General features: G+C 37.3%; 1 protein-coding gene across 1 annotated transcript in view; it reads right to left on the bottom strand.

Annotated features, from left to right (window-relative positions):
- The window catches only part of Orc5 (origin recognition complex subunit 5), a 62,307-nt gene that overhangs the window by 22,654 nt on the left and 21,280 nt on the right, over nucleotides 1-18,373 (bottom strand). Inside the window, exons 7-12 of the mRNA XM_055613002.1 lie at nucleotides 13,548-13,596; nucleotides 13,375-13,465; nucleotides 10,578-10,630; nucleotides 9,335-9,447; nucleotides 8,031-8,078; nucleotides 1,825-1,935 (exon numbers count right to left, since the gene is read on the bottom strand). Coding sequence (XP_055468977.1) covers nucleotides 1,825-1,935; nucleotides 8,031-8,078; nucleotides 9,335-9,447; nucleotides 10,578-10,630; nucleotides 13,375-13,465; nucleotides 13,548-13,596 — 465 coding nt within the window. The remainder of the gene's footprint in view (nucleotides 1-1,824; nucleotides 1,936-8,030; nucleotides 8,079-9,334; nucleotides 9,448-10,577; nucleotides 10,631-13,374; nucleotides 13,466-13,547; nucleotides 13,597-18,373) is intronic.

Raw genomic sequence — 18,373 nt, 5'->3', positions numbered from 1 at the left:
ACTCCAAATGTCAACTGATTTCATTGCTTTTCCTTTTTGCAGAATTACTTTTTAAGTAACATAGAAATACTAAAGAACAAAAACACTCTGCTCATTCTTTCCAGCCAAGCTCCATTTTTTTCCACCTTAGCTGCCAGGTCATTCTTACAGCCTGCCAATGCAGAAGTAATCATTTCTGCTTTTAGCTCATCACAAGCAGTGTCAAGCATTCCTTTAAAACCTTTTAATACTATTTTTATGTATTCCCCACCATCACCAAATAAGTTGCAAACTCCCAAAAAGAAAAGTTTTCTTAAAAATTATCCTTGTTTGGTTCTCAAAAAGGTAATTTGGGGCATCTAAGAATTATAATCACATACAATGATGCTGCTTTTTTTCTGTTTTGAAGTCATCTTTCTCCTACTTCCCCTCAACCTAAGCTGAATGTGTTTAAAGATAACAGCACCTGATGTCCATCTCAGCTATTGTAGTAATAAAAACCATGTATGTTGTGCGTAGAAACTTGCTAACAGTAACTGGACATGTGGTGCACACTCAGGAACCCAGCATTCAGGAACAGGCAAAAGGATTGTGACTCAATGCACATACTAATTTTCTACAAATGTTGATATGAAGTATTATAAAGATCAATCTAGATCCAATGTCAAGAGTGTTGCAACTACTGTCAATTTTGGTACTTTAATCTTCTTTAATGAATTAAAAGCTATTATCAAATGTTACAAAATCTGATACCCATTCTGAGATCAAACTTATAGTGAGGTAATTATAATTTAACTGTCATTATTTGTTACCAACCATAAAAATATATCCACAAACAAACTGCTCACTGCATATCTGACATGACTGTATTCTAACAGATGCCAGTTACATCAGTTCGCCTTTTCTATTCATAATACATGCCAAGTCTTTCTGAACCATTTAAGAAATATAGAAATATAGAATTTTCTTTAAATTATCAATGAATTACTTAAAAACAAAATCCAAAAACCAAAATACTCATTTTCTACGTCTTGGCTTATACTGCCACCTAGCGAAATGCTGATTGAAAACTGAGTTATTACAAAAAAAGAGGTAAATTGACAGAAAGAGCATGTCAACCCAAGAAATATACTTATGAGAAATAAAGACATTATAGATTACTTTCCAACACATTTAAAAATATTTCCATTAAATCATGCTTATATATTATAATTCATCAATTTAATCATCAAGCCACTTGTTTAATCAGCAGTGATTTTAAAAAATTCCTTTACTGAAAAAAAGAAAAAGAATCAGAAACATTAAATTGCTTTTGTCATCATTTATACTTAGAAACCTGTGATTTCCTCAAAGAGTTTTTGTTTGGAACTTTCAGTCTATCTGGCCCTCAGCGTCCTCAGGAGGCCTGGTTGAAGGACCCGATAGATGCCAAAGCTGAGGACGCATAGCTCCGTGTATAAAATACCATATATTTATATACAATGAACCTCCTCTTCAGGATACTTTAAATAATATCTCTATTACGTATAAAACATAATTTAATGCAAATGCTATATAAACGGCAGTTACACTATATTTATATTTGTATTGAATAATAACAAGGCCTGCGTATGCTCAGGACAGAAGCAATTCATTGTTTTCTTTTTCTGACTGTAGTTGGTTGAATCCATGAATTCCAAACCTAGCTATACAAAGGGCCAACTGTACTTACTAAGAACAGTAGTCACTGTACAGTTGAACATTAACATTTGCCGAGCAAAAATAATCTATACCCAGATTGCCACCTACCACACTACCTGAAGAACTGACTGGAAATGGTAGAAAAGAACCCATGACGAGGCCTACCTGGGAAAAGATATTTGCTGTTGGAGCCACTCTGCTGTCCACTATACTGTACAATATTGCTAATAATCTGTCCAGAGGAAATGGCTTTGGTCCAAGAAGATGATTGCTTGTCTGTAGAGAAAAGACAACATATTCTTATAACACAACATATGCTTTCTATACTGTAAATTCCTAGTAGTAATAAATTTATAGTTTTTCCCTCAAACATACTAACAAATTTAACCTGCAGTCCTTAAAACCTTGCCTGATATTTATCTTTTGACATTTTCATTAGCATCCATTAATTATGCACAACAGTAGGTTTCATTATGACATTTTGCTACACAGAGATAATGCATGTTGATCATATCCACACCTGCTCATTTACACTCCTTGTCTCTCCCATCCTGCAGATCTTCTTCCTACCTGGTCCTCCTTCATGTCCATTACTGTGTTAACCCAGCTGAGTTTCACTGTTACTGACAGAGCACAGGTACGGGGCTATTGGGGCATGGCCACCTTACCAGGGGCTACAGCACTGAAGAGCTGCCTCTCCCTCCTCCAGCATTACCTTCCTACAAATCCTCAGAGAGGGGAGTCAAGAGCCCTGCCAACTCCATGTTGAAGGGTACTATCTCGTGCAGATAATGCCGTATCTTTTATAAATAATCTTAACATTTCTCTGTACCAATAAACGTGAAAGAACTCAGACATTTGCAGTCTTGAGCACTTCTGCTGACATTGTCAAATGATTTTTCAAGATAATGCATAACCAAAACCAAGACATTCATTCATTCATTCATTCATTCATTCATTCACTCATTCGTGTGTGTGCACGTGTGCCTGAATGTATGCACGTTCACCACAGGCATGCAGGTGCCGGCAGAGGTTGGAGTTACACAAACCTGTGAGTGCCATTTGGGTTTGGAGCACCAAGTGCTACTAATTGTTGAGCTATCTCTTTAGCCCGCAAACCAGGTTCTTTTTTTTTCTTTCATTTTTATTTTAATTAATTACACTTTATTCACTTTGTATCCCCTCGTGGCCCCCTCCCTCTTCCCCTCCCAACCCCACTCTCTCTCTCCCTTCTCCACACACGCCCCTCCCCAAATCCACTGATAGGGGAGGTCCTCCTCTCCTTCCTTCTGATCCTAGTCTATCAGGTCTCATCAGGAGTGGTTGCATTGTCTTCCTCTGTGGCCTGGTAGATTGCTCCCCCTCAGGGGGAGGGGATCAAAGAGCAGGCCAATCAGTTCATGTCAGAGACAGTCCTTGTTACTATTACAATGGAACCCATGAGGACACTGAGCTGCCATGGGCTACATCTGTGCAGGGTTCTAGGTTATCTCCATGAATGGTCCTTGGTTGGAGTATTAGTCTCGGAAAAGACCCCTGTGCCCAGATTTTTTGGTTTTGTTGCTCTCCTTGTGGAGGTCCTGTCCTCTCCAGGTCTTATTATTTCCTACTTCTTTCATGAGATTCCCTGCACTCTGCCCAAAGGTTAGCCATAAGCCTTAGCATCTGCTTTGCTACCCTGCAGGGTAGAGCCTTTCAGAGGCCCTCTGTGGCAGGCTCCTGTACTGTTCCCTATTTTCTCCTTCTTCTGATGTTCATCCTTTTTGCCTTGCTGTATGGGGTTTGAACATTTAGCCAGTCCTCCTTCTTGATTAGTTTCTTTAGGTATACAGATTTTATGAGTGAGTGTATACCCTATATGTCTTTTTGCTTCTGGGATACCTCACTCAGGATGATCTTTTCCAGTTCCTACCATTTACCTGTAAATTTCATAATTTCCTTGTTTTTTTTTTTTTTTTTAATTGCTGAATAATATTCCATTGTGTAGATGTACCACAATTTCTGTATCCATTCCTCTACTGAGGGGCATCTGGGTTGTTTCCAGGTTCTGGCTATTACAAATAAAGCTGCTATAAACATGGTTGAGCTAACATCCTTATTATGTACTTGAGCATCTTTTGGATATATGCCTAGGAGTGGTATAGCTGGATCTTGAGGAAGCGCTATTCCTAATCGTCTGAGAAAGCACCAGATTGCTTTCCAGAGTGGTTGTACAAGTTTACATTCCCACCAGCAGTGGAGGAGGGTTCCCCTTTCTCCACATCCTCTCCAGCATGTGTAGTCACTTGAGTTTTTTATCTTAACCATTCTGATGGGTGTAAGGTGAAATCTCAGGGTCTTTTTCACTTTCATTTCCCTGATAGCTAAGGATGTTGAGCATTTCCAGTGTTTTTCTGCCATTTGATATTCCTCTATTGAGAATTCTTTGTTTAGCTCTGTACCCCATTTTTAAATTGGATTACTTGATTTGTTGTTTTTTTAACTTAAGTTCTTTATAAATTCTGCCAGTCCTGATGAGACCTGATAGGCGAGGGTCAAAATTAACTAAAAAAAAAATCAGTAGTCCTCCTGTATACAAAAGACAAAAGGGCTGAGAACAAAATCAGGGAAACAACACCCTTTACAATAGCCACAAAGGCCATAAAGTACCTTGGTGTGACCCTAACCAAGCAAGTCAAAGACTTGTATAAAAAAAAAAAAAAATCCAGTCTCTGAAGAAAGAATTAGAAGAAGATATCAGAAGATGGAAAGATCTCCCATGCTCATGGCTTGGCAGAATTAATATAGTAAAAATGGCTATCTTACCAAAAGCAATCTACAGATTCAATGCAATTCCCATCAAATTACCAACACAATTCTTTACACACCTTGAAAGAAAAATTATCAACTTCATATGGAATAACAAGAAACCCAGAATTGCTAAATCAATCCTCTACAATAAAAGATCTTCTGGAGATATCTCCACCCCTGATCTCAAGCTGTACTATAAAGCAATAGTAATAAAAACTGCATGGTACTGGCATAGTAAATGACTGGTGGATCAGTGGAATCAAATATAAAATCCTGAAATAAATCCACACACTTATGGACACCCGATTTTTTACAAAGATGCCAAAACCATTCAATGGAAAAAGACAGCATCTTCAACAAATGGTTCTGGTCTAACTGGATGTCTATATGTAGAAAAATGCAAATAGATCCATACTTATCACCCTACACAAAACTAATGTCCAAGTGGATCAAAGACCTCAATATAAAACCAAACCAGGTTCTTAATTCCTAGACTAGAATATACTACTTAATTCCCACCATTCCTCTTCAGACCAATTCCTGGAAAATATACTTATTCAACATTTAGTTAACAACACAGTTTCAAAAGAGTTGAGCAGTTTAAGAAAGTTCAACAGTTTAAAAAAGGTTGATAATTACAAACACCATCTTAATTTAGCAAAGTAATAAAATGGTCTCATCAGTGACTAAGCTGACAGCCTGATATAATCTAGGATTTATAAAAACTTTAAAGACTGTAAATGTTCATAGTTGTGGCTGTTCATATGGTACAATCATGTGATTAGAAAATCACAATACTTGAAATTCCATTTTATTAGCAGATACTTTTAAAAACAGGTTGAGAATTTAAGGACTTTCTATTAAGAGTGAAAAATTAGGAAAGTATATGCATGAGAGTAATTATATATTTAAAAGAAGAATGGCTGTAAGCAAAGAAACAAAACCTGATCAAAGTATAAAAAATCCAGGATTTACTTCAGTTACAGCTAAAAGACAGTTAGATATTATTTGTCTTTTTAAATATACTATTAATTTATTTTTATTAATTATATTTTATTCACATTGTATCCCAGTTGTAGCCTCCTCCTCCTCCTCTCCCAACCACATCCTCCCTCCCTCTTCTCCTCTGTTGCCCTTCTCCCAGTCCAGCAATAGGGGAGGTCCTCCTCCCCTTCCATCTAACCCTAGTCTATCAGGTCTCATCAGGACTGGCTGCATTGTCTTCCTCTGTGGCCTGGCAAGGCTGCTCCTCCCTCAAGGGGAGGTCATCAAAGAGCCAGCCATTGAGTTCATGTCAGAGACAGTCCCTGTTGCCATTATAGGGAACCCACTTGGACACTGAACTGTCATGGGCTACATCTGCGCAGAGATTCTAAGTTATCTCCATGCATGGTCCTTGGTTGGAGTATCAGTCTCAGAAAAGACCCCTGGGCCCAGATTTTAGATATTATCTTTCTGCTCTTAAATTTCACATGCTTTTCCTTCCAAATACTTCAATCATTGAGAAAAGTACAGAGGTTTAATATAATAAATACCAATGTACTCACTCTCCAATTTACTCAGACCCAAATATTATGTAATATATGCAGATAAACAAAAAACTTAGACCACATTACTAAAAATTTGAAACCCATCTAACTCTTTCTATCTCATTATCCCTTTCTGTCCCTCGAAAGAATCCCTATCTAAAACACAATGCTCTTATTCTCACACTGGTTTTCACAATACTAGTGTTCACAAATCTACTAGCAGTATGTAGCACTGTATGACTTTAAATTCCATACAAATTTTGTTATTTTGGATGCAGCTTTTTATCACATTACCTTTTCCCTTTAACATTATGTTTTCTAAGACTTATGCATAGGTATTTTAAATGCAGCCCTAATCCATTTTTATGACTGTATCACTATCACATTGACTTAAGAAAGCCATCGCTACTACAAACATGCTGCTACTGACAATCTTGCCCATCTCTCCTGGCACACACATGCACTTCTGCAGAACAAAGACAATGCTGCAAGTGTTTGTTTTTCCCCCTTCTTGGGCACACAGGGAAGACTTTATGTCTTCATTTTTGTAGATGGATGGAGGTTATAAAACACAGCCTACCAACTCTGTAGGTTGACAATATCTAATCAAATTAAATATGAATGAAATTTGTATATTGGTCAAGGCTAAAGCACTGCAGAAAAGAGAGATCCCAATCTGAGCGGCTTGCCAGGACAGAACTTATGTATTGCTCACAAAACTGAATGAGTTGCATGGCCTCTCCCATCCTACATGATGTCCAGTGAAAAGCAGGGGCCTCTCTAGTCAACAACAAGGGGAGCAAGGAGAAAAGGATCCAGCCTTGGCTGGCCTGAAACTTCCTATGCAGACCATGCTGGCCTTGAACTCATAGAAATCTGTCTGCCTCTGCCTTCAGAGGGTAAGTTCCGGGATTAGACACATTTAAAAGGTATACAAATCATTTGCTCATAATAATTACAAAAAAGTTCATTTAAAAAGAATTCTTTCCTGGGATCTTACCATTTAATAAAGACAAGCTACTTTGTACCCTAACAGGATGTGTTTGTTTACATAAATAATAGGATCTCTGCTGAAGGTTTTATGCAGGATGTAAAGTACCTTCAGTGTTCTGTAATGTTGATCAATATTCTGATTTTATACTCATTGTGCTGGGAATATCACTTTGCAAATGCACATCAGACAAAATGTAAAAGTATGCTTAACAGACCTTCAGAAATTGCTTGAAATTCTTTCCTAAGCCCAATACAAACTTCATTTAACTCAAACATGCAGATTAAACATTAATTTTTAAAAATCAAGTTTTCTAAAATGAAACAATCCAAAGATAAACTAAATTGATACATGCTTAAAACAAGGGTAGAAAAATATGAAAGATTTTTGTTTCCTGTAATTAAACTATTATATTTTTTAAGAGCAGGAAACTTTGTATCTGTAGTAAAAATAGTATAATCCTAACGAGCAATTGTCGTAAATCTGAACATATGTGTGTCACATAGCATGGTGGTATGTCCAGTTCTGTGATTTAATATGGACTGACTCCTCAGACCATTGCAAGTTTGGTTTTAAATTAATTTTTGGTTTTTACAAGTTTATAGAAAATTTTTAATAAGGGAGGGGTAAAGACCCTTAGTTTAAAAAGTTTTGTACTATTCACTTCCTAATTCCACACTGTAGAATTCTCTTACCTGTTTAAGTATTTATGGGTTTTCCATTTTTATTTCATCAATGGACTTTTTAGTGGGTATGTGAGAGTGGAAAAGAAGAAAGTAACTGAGTTTAATCCATTGTATTTAACTTAACAATCCAGGGAGAATTTTTCCACCAAATAAGTTATTAAAAACTGCCAACTTAGTTATATCTCTAGTACCTGCTCCTTTCAATTTGCTTTCGAATAATGTACTTAACAAAATGTTATTACAGTAAATGGTAACATTATTAACATAAAGTTCTTATATGCAAATAAAATTACACATTCATCCATTTCCTTAATGATCCTACATTCATTAAGTTTTTCTACATCCAAAAGGTAAGAGAATTTAAAATATAAATACCTTCTCATGCTTCTTTAGAAAGTTGGTTTTCTTGATTTTCCCATGATGCTGCAATTAGGGAAAATAATTTTTTAGATTAAGGTGCTCAAACCAGAAAAAACAATTCATTGAAAATATGGTGCATATATAATATATATTTATATAGTATGAGTTTATATATATGTATAAATATACCAATGGTATATATATATATACACATACACACACACACACCTTCAGAAATTTTATTTTACTTATTAACTTATATACATATTAGACTTTGCTATGCTTTAGGGTGGACTTAGATTTAGACTGGATGCAGAATTACTTTTGCATACAAAGCTTATAAAATACAATAGTGATAATTCTTAGAAAAATTTATTACACTGATCCTAGTACTACATATTCACTGCTATAAGAACAAAACTTCCAAAGATAAACAAGTTATTTGTCACTTAAAGGAGAATGGGCACTCAAGACTCAGTAGTTGGGGTTATCGTTGCCCTGAGAGGACGAGTAACAAACGACAAAAATAAAAATAATAAATCAATCAAAACAAACAAACAAACAAACATAACTTTACTATCAAATGTTTTACCTCCAGAGGAGGGAAAAGAAGAATGACAGCTGAAGTGCAGATGCCAGAGCTTACATAAATGCCGGACGGCGCGTAGCCCGCTGTAAGTCAGCTGCACAAAGAGGAGATGGGTGCCCAGAGCAAGCCCACTAGCCAAACTCCCCAGACTGGCGAGTTCAGGGAATGATGGAGACTTCCAACATCAAACTCCACATGCATGTGCACACACATGCATGCGCACCTTGTCCACACACATGCACACAAAAGGAAAATGCACGCACACATGTAAATGGGAATAAATAAAGAAGGGTCTGAGGGAGTGAAAAGGTTTTACACTACCAGCTTATACCCAATATCCTCTCTTCCGTAAACACCTGCTTTCTTCCAAAGTTAAGACTGTGACTGTAGAGCCATTAACTAGTGGTCCAAATTGTGTAGTTAGCAATCTCTTAGTCTAATCTCTGCCCATTAGAAATTCATAAGTACAGAGAAACTTCAAAGCAGCCATTCCTTGGTATCCCTAGAGGACTGAAGACCATTCAGACACCGAACTCCATGGACGTTCGAGTTCCTTATATAAAAGTAAGAATGCTAGTTGTATAAGATACTCTGTTCTTTGAACCATCTTTAGATTACTTAATATAATGTAAATGCTGTAAGAACAGTTAATTTGAAGCTTGCATATTTTAAGCTGCAAGACCAACTGTACTATTGGGATTTTCAAGAAACAGAAGGCTGTCCCTCATACCTTAAGGAAGAACCTCCTGTCAGTTCTTGCTGGGTTGTACGAGGCAAGGTAAGCAGCAATAAGAATAAACTTGGAGTAGTATGGAAGCTCCACATGGGTGTACGCCGAGAGACCTACATGACAGAACATGACAGCATTCATCGCGTTCCACAGCGTTCCAGCTGCCCTTCTGACCATATCTCCTCTTCTGACACGGCTACCGCAGGGCTGAATATTGTCAATGCTTTGTGTGCTCTATTTGCTTGGCTCTTCCCAAGCTGCAGTGTAAATTCCATTATTTTTTCCCTTTAAGATTATTTTTTCCTTCCCTGAAGACCTTATATGACCACAAATTAGGACACTTTACCTCTACTCCAATTCTTTATCCCCCCCAACACAGACATGCACACAAAAATATATCCCATGTAATATTATGTCACATGTTAGGAGCTCCTTAGATAAAAACAACAACCCCTACTGACAGACACTTTCCACCGAAGAAGCCATGTCCAGTAGACCATTTCCTGTACACCTACAATGCCATGCACACGAGGAAGGATGGGATGCTGACTGTGTGTCACACTCTGTGGGAGGCCTTACAAGAGCTTCCCTTAAAATCTTTGTAATAATTTAAAGCTAGCTATGGGGCTGGAGAGATGGCTCAGAGGTTAAGAGCACTGGCTGCTCTTCCAGAGGTCCTGAAACAGCACAGTTTGAAGCACACAGGAAGTAGCACAGTTAAATTACAGCAGTTTTTTTTTTTTCTAACTCTAGTCATTTATTTCACTCTCCTATAATATACTTTTAGAAATCATTTGGAAATCAATTGAAATGCTCAGAAACCCAGAGAAAAAAAACACCTTAATACCACCATACCATACCCTTTCCTGAAGAGAAATCTTTACATTTTTCAAAAAGAAAACTTTTTGATATATTTTTAAAAATCTTTTCAGTTGATAAAAATGCATAACAGCTTCTTTAAGAAAAATAAAAGCAGCTAACCTGAAATATTCCTAACCTGAAATATAATGTATCATATAATTGGAATACTTAGGTGAAAACATCACAAGAATTACTAATTTTTCACATAATAGAATCCAATACTTAAAAAACACAAAATTGATATTCAGTTGAAGGAAAATCATTAATGAAAATACTATAACTTGAGGAGCAATCTCTTTTCAAATGCTACTTCCTAACTGAAGACCCTTTAGCATTAACCACCATATTTCCTTGGTACTTGTCTCGGTATTTTCTTTGATACCTTTTAGCTGTCCGGGGTCTGTATCATCGTTCTGTAACTTTTCCCACTGGGAACTAAAATAAAACAACAAAAATGGATTTAAAACTGTAAGAAATCAATATGCTGTAATAAAAAGAGCCTCATAGAACCTACCAGTTTAATTTATGAACAAATTAGAAAATAGAAAATACATACAATATTCATGTGTATGTACCTATACAAAATCATTTGACATATAATAACAGTGTAACAAAATACTCAAATGTTAACCTTTAAAATAATCCTTTTTCCTCTGACCACAGGTGTAAAGCTAGCAAAATCACAATCAATAACTACCATAGCCACTCTGTATGCTCCCAACAGTTCTAGTCACTGCACTGGATACAACTGTGCATCAATCTGTGGAATAATCAACTGACATGGGTATGATCAGATCAGAACACTGAGACCCAAAGATCAAGTCCTTCCAGAGCACAGCGTCAAAAGCAGAACTAATGTAAATGAAACTGCATTTTTCAACAAAAGAGATGGAAGAGAACCCAGACCCTGTACAGCTGGTTAGGAACAGGCTGAAAGGATAAGAAAAGGTGTTTGGGGAAAAAAGTTTTGGCTTCTTATTAGACTCTCATCTCTTACCTATAGAGTAATACTTCTTTTTTTGTTTGTTTGTTTGTTTGTTTGTGTTGTTTTTGTTTTTTCTGGCAGCTAGCCTTGACTGGCCTGGAATTTACTATATAGACCGGGTTGGCCTCACAAAATCTGTCTGCCTCTGCCACCTGAGTGATGAAATCAAAGCATGGACTGCCATACCTCTTGCCATTTTTTAAAAAGATATGCTATCTACAGCTTATCAAGCAATGAATACTCACATACTGTTCTACACCTGTATTTTATTTCCATTTAAAGATAAAACTGAATTCAATGTTTTTATCAATCTTTTGGTACAAAGTTTCCCTGGTATTTCTTTGTCATGCCAGGGCTGTTACTACCAGATTGCTCAGAGGTGCCTTATAAATAATGTTCCCTGTTTAATTATTTTTTCTACAGCTTTAATATTTGATTTACAGATTGAAAAGACAAGTCTTTTTCGCTTCATTTCTCTTTGGGTTTCTCAAAAGCACTCATTACTTTGCAAGTTTCATTAACTTTTTTCCTCTTTTTTCATTTATTTATTTGTTTGTTTATTATAATTTATTCACTTTGAATCCCGGTTTATTACAATTTATTCCTGTAGCCCCCTCCCTTGTCTCCTCCCAATCCCACCCACCCTCCCTTTTCTTCTCTATGCTCCCTTCCCTGGCCCACTGATAGGGGAGGACCTCCTCCCCTTCTACCTGACCTTAGCCTATCAGGTCTCATCAGGGCTGGCTGCATCATCTTCCTCTGTGGCCTGGCAAGGCTATACTCCAGGGGGAGGTATCAAAGAGCCTGCCACTGAGCTCATGTCAGTGACTAGGTGAACCCACTTGGAGACTGAGCAACCTATAGGCTTCCTGTGAGCACGGGGTCTAGACCCTTTCCAAGCATGATCCTTGGTTAGAGTATCGGCCTAAGGGATGACACATGCTGGAGAGGATGTGGAGAAAGGGGAACCTTCCTCCATTGCTGGTGGGAATATAACCTTGTACAACCACTTTGGAAATCAATCTGGCGCTTTCTCAGACAATTAGGAATAGTGCTACCTCAAGATCCAGCTATACCACTCCTGGGCATATACCCAAAATATGCTCAAGTACACAATAAGGACATTTGCTCAACTATGTCCATAGCAGCTTTATTCATAATAGTCAGAATCTGGAAACAACCTAGATGTCCCTCAGCTGAAAAATGGATACAGAAATTGTGCTATATTTACACAATGGAATACTACTCAGCAGTTAAAAACAAGGAAATAATGAAATTTGCAGGCAAATGATAGAAACTAGAAAAGATCATTAACTTTCTTTTGTAAGTGACTTTTTCCTTGGAAGACTAGAGATGTTTTTCTTTTGTTTTTAATTTAAATAGTTCCATGTCTCAATACCAGACTTAATAATGCTTCTTTTAAAGACGTTAACAGGCAATTATGTTGCCTTATGTGGAGGAAAATGCCTTAGGCCTGACTGAGTCACACACAGAGACAAAAAGTTTCAATAAATTTTCAAGTAGTACCAGTGAAACAAAAAAGATCCTTCCAGGAGGAAGATGAGGTCAGAAGAAACACTGCTTGAATCCTGACTTAAAGATGCAGTAAAAAGCCACAACCTGATTAACACAGCAACTACTAGAAGCTGCAGGAATGTATCCCTAAGGACTTAGCTCAGACTTCTGGCATTCAGATCTCTAAGATAATGTACTGTCTTAAATCTCTAAATCTGTGGCAATTTACCAGAATGCAACAGACTATCAGAGTCTCAGAATTTACCATTCTGGATAATCTGGGGCTATGAACACTTCTGGTGCATAAAAGCAAGTCTTCTTTTATTCCCAAGATGTTTTCTTTCCTCCAGTGCTGAAGCTTTCCAACAACCCATTTTTTCCTATCTCTGTGAGCTCCAATTATACATGCTGAATCTTCTCTTTCTACCGTACTCACATGAAGAAGGAAAGGAAAGCATGCATAGTTTGGTTTTTATCAAAAAACAGTTTAGATATAAAGTTTAGTTTAGAAATTTGAAGTGTTTTGGAGTTTAGATTTTTAGATTAGGGAGCTTAATCAGTAAATTCTATACAAATATTTAATAACAAAACAAAAACAAAAAACCCTGATGTTTACAACATTTCTAGTCCAAGGCACTTTGGATAAGTGATTTTTAACATGTAAAACATACACAATTACCTTGAAATCTCCCTGAGATAAACAGTCTGCATTGCCTTCTTCAAGTGAGGTTCAATATTTCTCCATAGTTTGCGAGTATCACGTTCACCTGCTATTCTCAGGAGAAAATTTCAACAATTCAAATCTTGTATAATTTTTCTCAAATGAAGTATTAATAATTTATAGATAGTTACCTTCTCCTTTAACTACAGGTTCGCAGTATTTGGGGAAATTAAGCACTGCCTATGAATTTAAAAAAAAAAAGATTAAAAAAGAAGGAGACAATTACAATTAGGAATTCATTTTTTACATTAATTTTTATTAAAAATTAAGCAATTTAAATTCAATTTTTAAGCAGAGTGTAATTTTCCTTATTACTGCAATAAAACAACAAAAATATCAATAACGGTAGAACAACAGAATACACACCGTTGGCTAAATCCTATGTAATACATTAGACTCAAAAAAAATAAGAAGGCATAATTTGTACTCTTAGTTATAATGGCGTTTACTAAAAAGATGAAGGCCAGACGATCAAATGCTACTTTCCAGCATGTAAGCACCATCATAAATTAAGCATTATGCAGTTGAGGGTGATTTAACGTGTGTGCACTGGTCGCTGCACACATGAGTTCTTGGTACTATCCCAGGCACACTAGGTCAGTTGGAGGATAACGTTCAAGAATCTACTGCATGTTTTAACAATCTTGCCAGAAATTCTTTGCATTAAGAAGTATAGGAAGGATTAGCTAATCATAACTACATAATGGTTCCATAATAGAATTGCATGTACTGAAATGTAATTTTACTGAATGGGTAAAATGTGTGTTTCCACACAGAGGTGGCATTTGTTAACATTAATTTGATCTCAAGTATTTTATAATAAAATGATTTAATAATAGAGCCTGGAAAAGAGACAGACATAATGATATACCTGTATAAATTCAAATTCAGAGAACAATTATTTTTTATTTTGTTTTTTGAGACAAGGTTTCTCTGTGTAGGTTAGGCTGTTCTGGACTCACTTTGTAGACCAGACTTGCCTCAAACTCACAGAGATCCTCTTGCCTCTGCCTCACCAAGTACTGGGATTGCAGTGTGTGGCACTGTGCCTGGCTTCAGAGGACAATAGTAAGTATTAAAATTAACTACAGAGGGAAAGGAGTAAAAGAGAACTATTCACCTCAGCCAACTTCTTGCCCTAATTTTGGATTTTCGGCCTACAAACTCAACATAGTACTAGGGTATCACATTAATGAAGCCAGTTAATAGCCCAGCCACATTCTGTACTGCCCTCCAACATCAAGCCCATTTCTCCTACACTTAAGTTCTCAAATAGCAGCAAAATTCTCCTGCTTTGTAGTAGGATTTTATCTTAGTTAAATTTTTTTTTTAATGTGACAAAACACCATAATCAAGGCAGCTTATGAAGGAAAGCATTGAACCAGGACTTGTATCCACAGAGGGTTAGTCCACAGTCATCACAGTGGGGGCATGGTGGCAGGCTTGGCAGGCTGAGGCTGAGCAGTGGCTGAGAGCTTACATCCTCATCTGCAAGGAGGAGGCAGAAAGAACTACCTGGGAATGACATGAACTCTTTAGAACCTCAAAGCCCACCCCCGAGTGACACACCTCTTCCAACAAGGCCACACCTCCTAATCCTTCCCAAATAAGTCCACTAACTGAGGACTAAATATTCAAATATATGAGCCTATGGGGGCCATTCTCAACCAACCATCACAGAATAACAGAAATTCACAGTCACTAGGGCCTTAAACACTATTGCTTGTTTCTGAGAAAAATAAAGTAATAAGGCTGATAATAAACACCACAAAACTGCTCAAAAGCAAGCAGAAATAATTTCAGATTGGTTTTGATATTACAAATTTTCACCATCAGTGCACACCTCCTCATACGTTCCCCAGGCCAGTTATCAAGTTTAGAATACCTTCTCACCACTTTCATTAATAGACAGGAGACGTGAAGAACGCAGCTGTGACTTTCCTGAGACCTGACAACATACTCACACCCACGACAGTAAGAGAAGCTCAACGGTCAGGAAGCACAGCCATCGTGCTACCTGTTAACTCGCTGACTGTTGAAAGTGCACTACTGTGTCCCCTGGCATCTGAGGGAACAGAAGCAGACGGCAGTCTGCGGCCAGCACACAGGCTTCCATTCACCTAAATTTTAACTGTGGATCCGTGAGATGACCAGAGAATTCATTCCTAAATCAATAGAGAGCACATTTACTAAAGCCCAATTCAGGTAAACAGGATTATTTCTGACAGTTTCAAAGGAAAGACTTGCATTACTTTAGGTGGTAAAACAATCTACTATGAATACTGACAAGGTGGTAAAGGGAGAGCTGGCAAATTAAGCCTTTCCAACGCTTCCTCAGATTTCCAGCACAAATAGGCAAGATTATTTACTGGAAGGTAGCCTGAAGTAAGAATTCTAAGGTGACCCCCCCCCCCGCCAGACTCTGTGCCTTAGCATGACCACATTGTCTCCCAGCTCAATAAAACACTAATCTAGGTATTGCTGTGCAGAGATTTTGCAGCTGAAATGAAGATGGCAGAGACTATGCTACTGGAGAGCTATGACAGGGAACATTATCACATGGATCAGAGCTAATCATAATCGGGAAATTCTCCTCTGGGTGGTCACAGAAGGTAGTGATCACAGGGGAATCAAGCATTGTCACTGGCTTGCAGACAGGGCTGACCAATGTGCCTTCTCTAGGAGGCCTGGGGAGAAAGATACGGTCGGTCACCAGGGCCACACAACTTTGTTCTCACAACCCAAAGGAAGGGGTGAGTGCACTTGGAAACAGATGTGCCCCAGAACTGCAGGATAAAAATCCATTCTGGACAAAATTTTGATTTCAGCTTTACCAAACATGGAACCTAGCAACACAGTGCCTGGTTTGTGACCTACAGAATAGTGTGCTAATAAGAGTGTGTTGTTTAAGGTACTAAAGATGACTATTTCATATGTAGAAAAAAAAAAAAAACACAATATACATACTGAAGCATAAACACTCCAGAGCCAAGCAGACATAATTTTGAATTATTTTGCCTGTTTAAAAACTCTGTATCTATTTCTTAAATACTGAAGGAACAAAAATCAGAACTAAGAACTCTAGAATTAACACTCACTAATTTATAGGAATTTCTAACAACCAGTGAGTCCTGTCTGTGTTCCAGAACTTCTCACTCTAAATGAAGGACTCATTCAGTCCTTCAAAATCCGCTGTGCCCTTAGGGGTGGTTTAAATCTCAGTAACCACAGAAAACTGCTTTCAAATATATCGAAGATTAGGACAAAACCACCCTTTCCATGATAATCAACCTATTTTAAAATAGCTATCCAAAGACAGCTTGAAATGAGAAAATAAACTTAAAGTAACCAAGTGTAAAAATACTTCCCCAACCAAATACATATTAATTACAAAGAAAAAAGATATCATTCTAATCAAATAGTAAAAGTGAACATGACTAACTACTAGTACATGACAAATACAATGTGACAAAAACAATGTGAGATAAACTGGCTTCCTGTGCTATCTTACAGGAAACAAGGAAAACAACAGGACATTTCTGTGATATTCCTGTCAAATGTACAAGAGGAAACATAACAGATGCAAACAGGATTCTACAGATCAACTGAACTAAAGGTCTCAAAATCATGAGAATTAAAAACAAGAATTGTTTTAGGTGAAAGTAAATTCAAAAGACGTCATGGTAACTGTGTACTAACTCTTTGGCTTTGGAGCATATCCGTTGGGACAACTAACATACATGCAACAGGGTCTGAAGGCTAGTTTAGCGTAGAAAATTAATTATCTTTTGCATGTACATGTGCATGCACACACACACATGCATACACCTATGGACCAGAGGACTCTGGGTATCGTGCAGGTGCTGCCAACACTTCTTTTGGAGACATGGCACTGGCCAAGCAGGCTACACTGGCTGAGCAGGGAGCCCCAGGGATCCTCCTCTCTCTGTCTCCCCAGCTCTGGGATTACAAGCATTTGTCATCAATTACAGTTCTTTTTTTTCCTGTCTTGTTGTCAAATCAGGTCTCCACACTTCTCAGTCAAGCACTTTACCAGCTGAGTTGTCCTGCCCTCTCTCTCTCCTCTCTCACCCACCATCGAGTTTCTGATTTTGACTGTGAAATTGCAGTTAGTTGGGCGTATGTCTTGGTAAGAAACACATGCTAGCACGCCTCTGAGCCCAGTGCTCAGGGAGGCAGAAGCAGATGGATCACTGTGAGTTCAAGGCCAGCCTGGTCTACAAAGTGAGTCCAGGAGAGCCAAGGCTACACATAGAAACCCTATCTCAAAAAGCCAAAAGAAAAGAAAATGGAATACATGCTGGAGTATTCAGAGATAGTAGGATATCAGGTAAACACTTACTCTCACATGGTTTGAGAAATCAAGAAATGAGTTCTTTTTCTAAACTTGAAACTTTTCTATAAATTAAAACCTATTTTCAAATCTGTAAAATAAAATTTAAAATTACTCAATACTTTCATTATCTTATAAAGTAATTACAGCAAATATCAACACCATCAAATAGAGTAGTGACTACATTTTACTAGCTGGTCATTGTACCAATTATCCTTATTTTGACACTCTCTCTCTCTCAGTCACTAAGCCACTCTCTTCCCACTATCCAAAGGGACAAAAGAAAGAAGACAGCCTAAGCAGATACTGCCAACTTCTAAACAATTCAGTCATCTCTGAGTGACTTCCCATCATTCTAAGTCTCACTTTGATATATTGGAGGAATTTAAATACATGACATGTTTAAAAAATAGGCAAAATTGAGGTTAAGCAAATAGGCTTTTCTATTTGTTGTTTAGATGAGTATGAAAAAAAATAACCTCTTTATCTGGCTTTTCTAACAATTATAATTACATTTTTGAACTACCAAATGCATCGTCAGAGAAAGCAAATCTAAATGAATATTCAAAATAGCACTTTATTTTTTTTCTGTCTTTGCTGCCT

The sequence above is a fragment of the Psammomys obesus genome, unplaced genomic scaffold, assembly GCF_907164565.1.
Source record: "Psammomys obesus unplaced genomic scaffold, mPsaObe1.curated_primary_1811, whole genome shotgun sequence".
Classification (NCBI taxonomy): Eukaryota; Metazoa; Chordata; class Mammalia; order Rodentia; family Muridae; genus Psammomys; species Psammomys obesus.
This window is presented reverse-complemented; position numbering and strand designations above follow the sequence as displayed.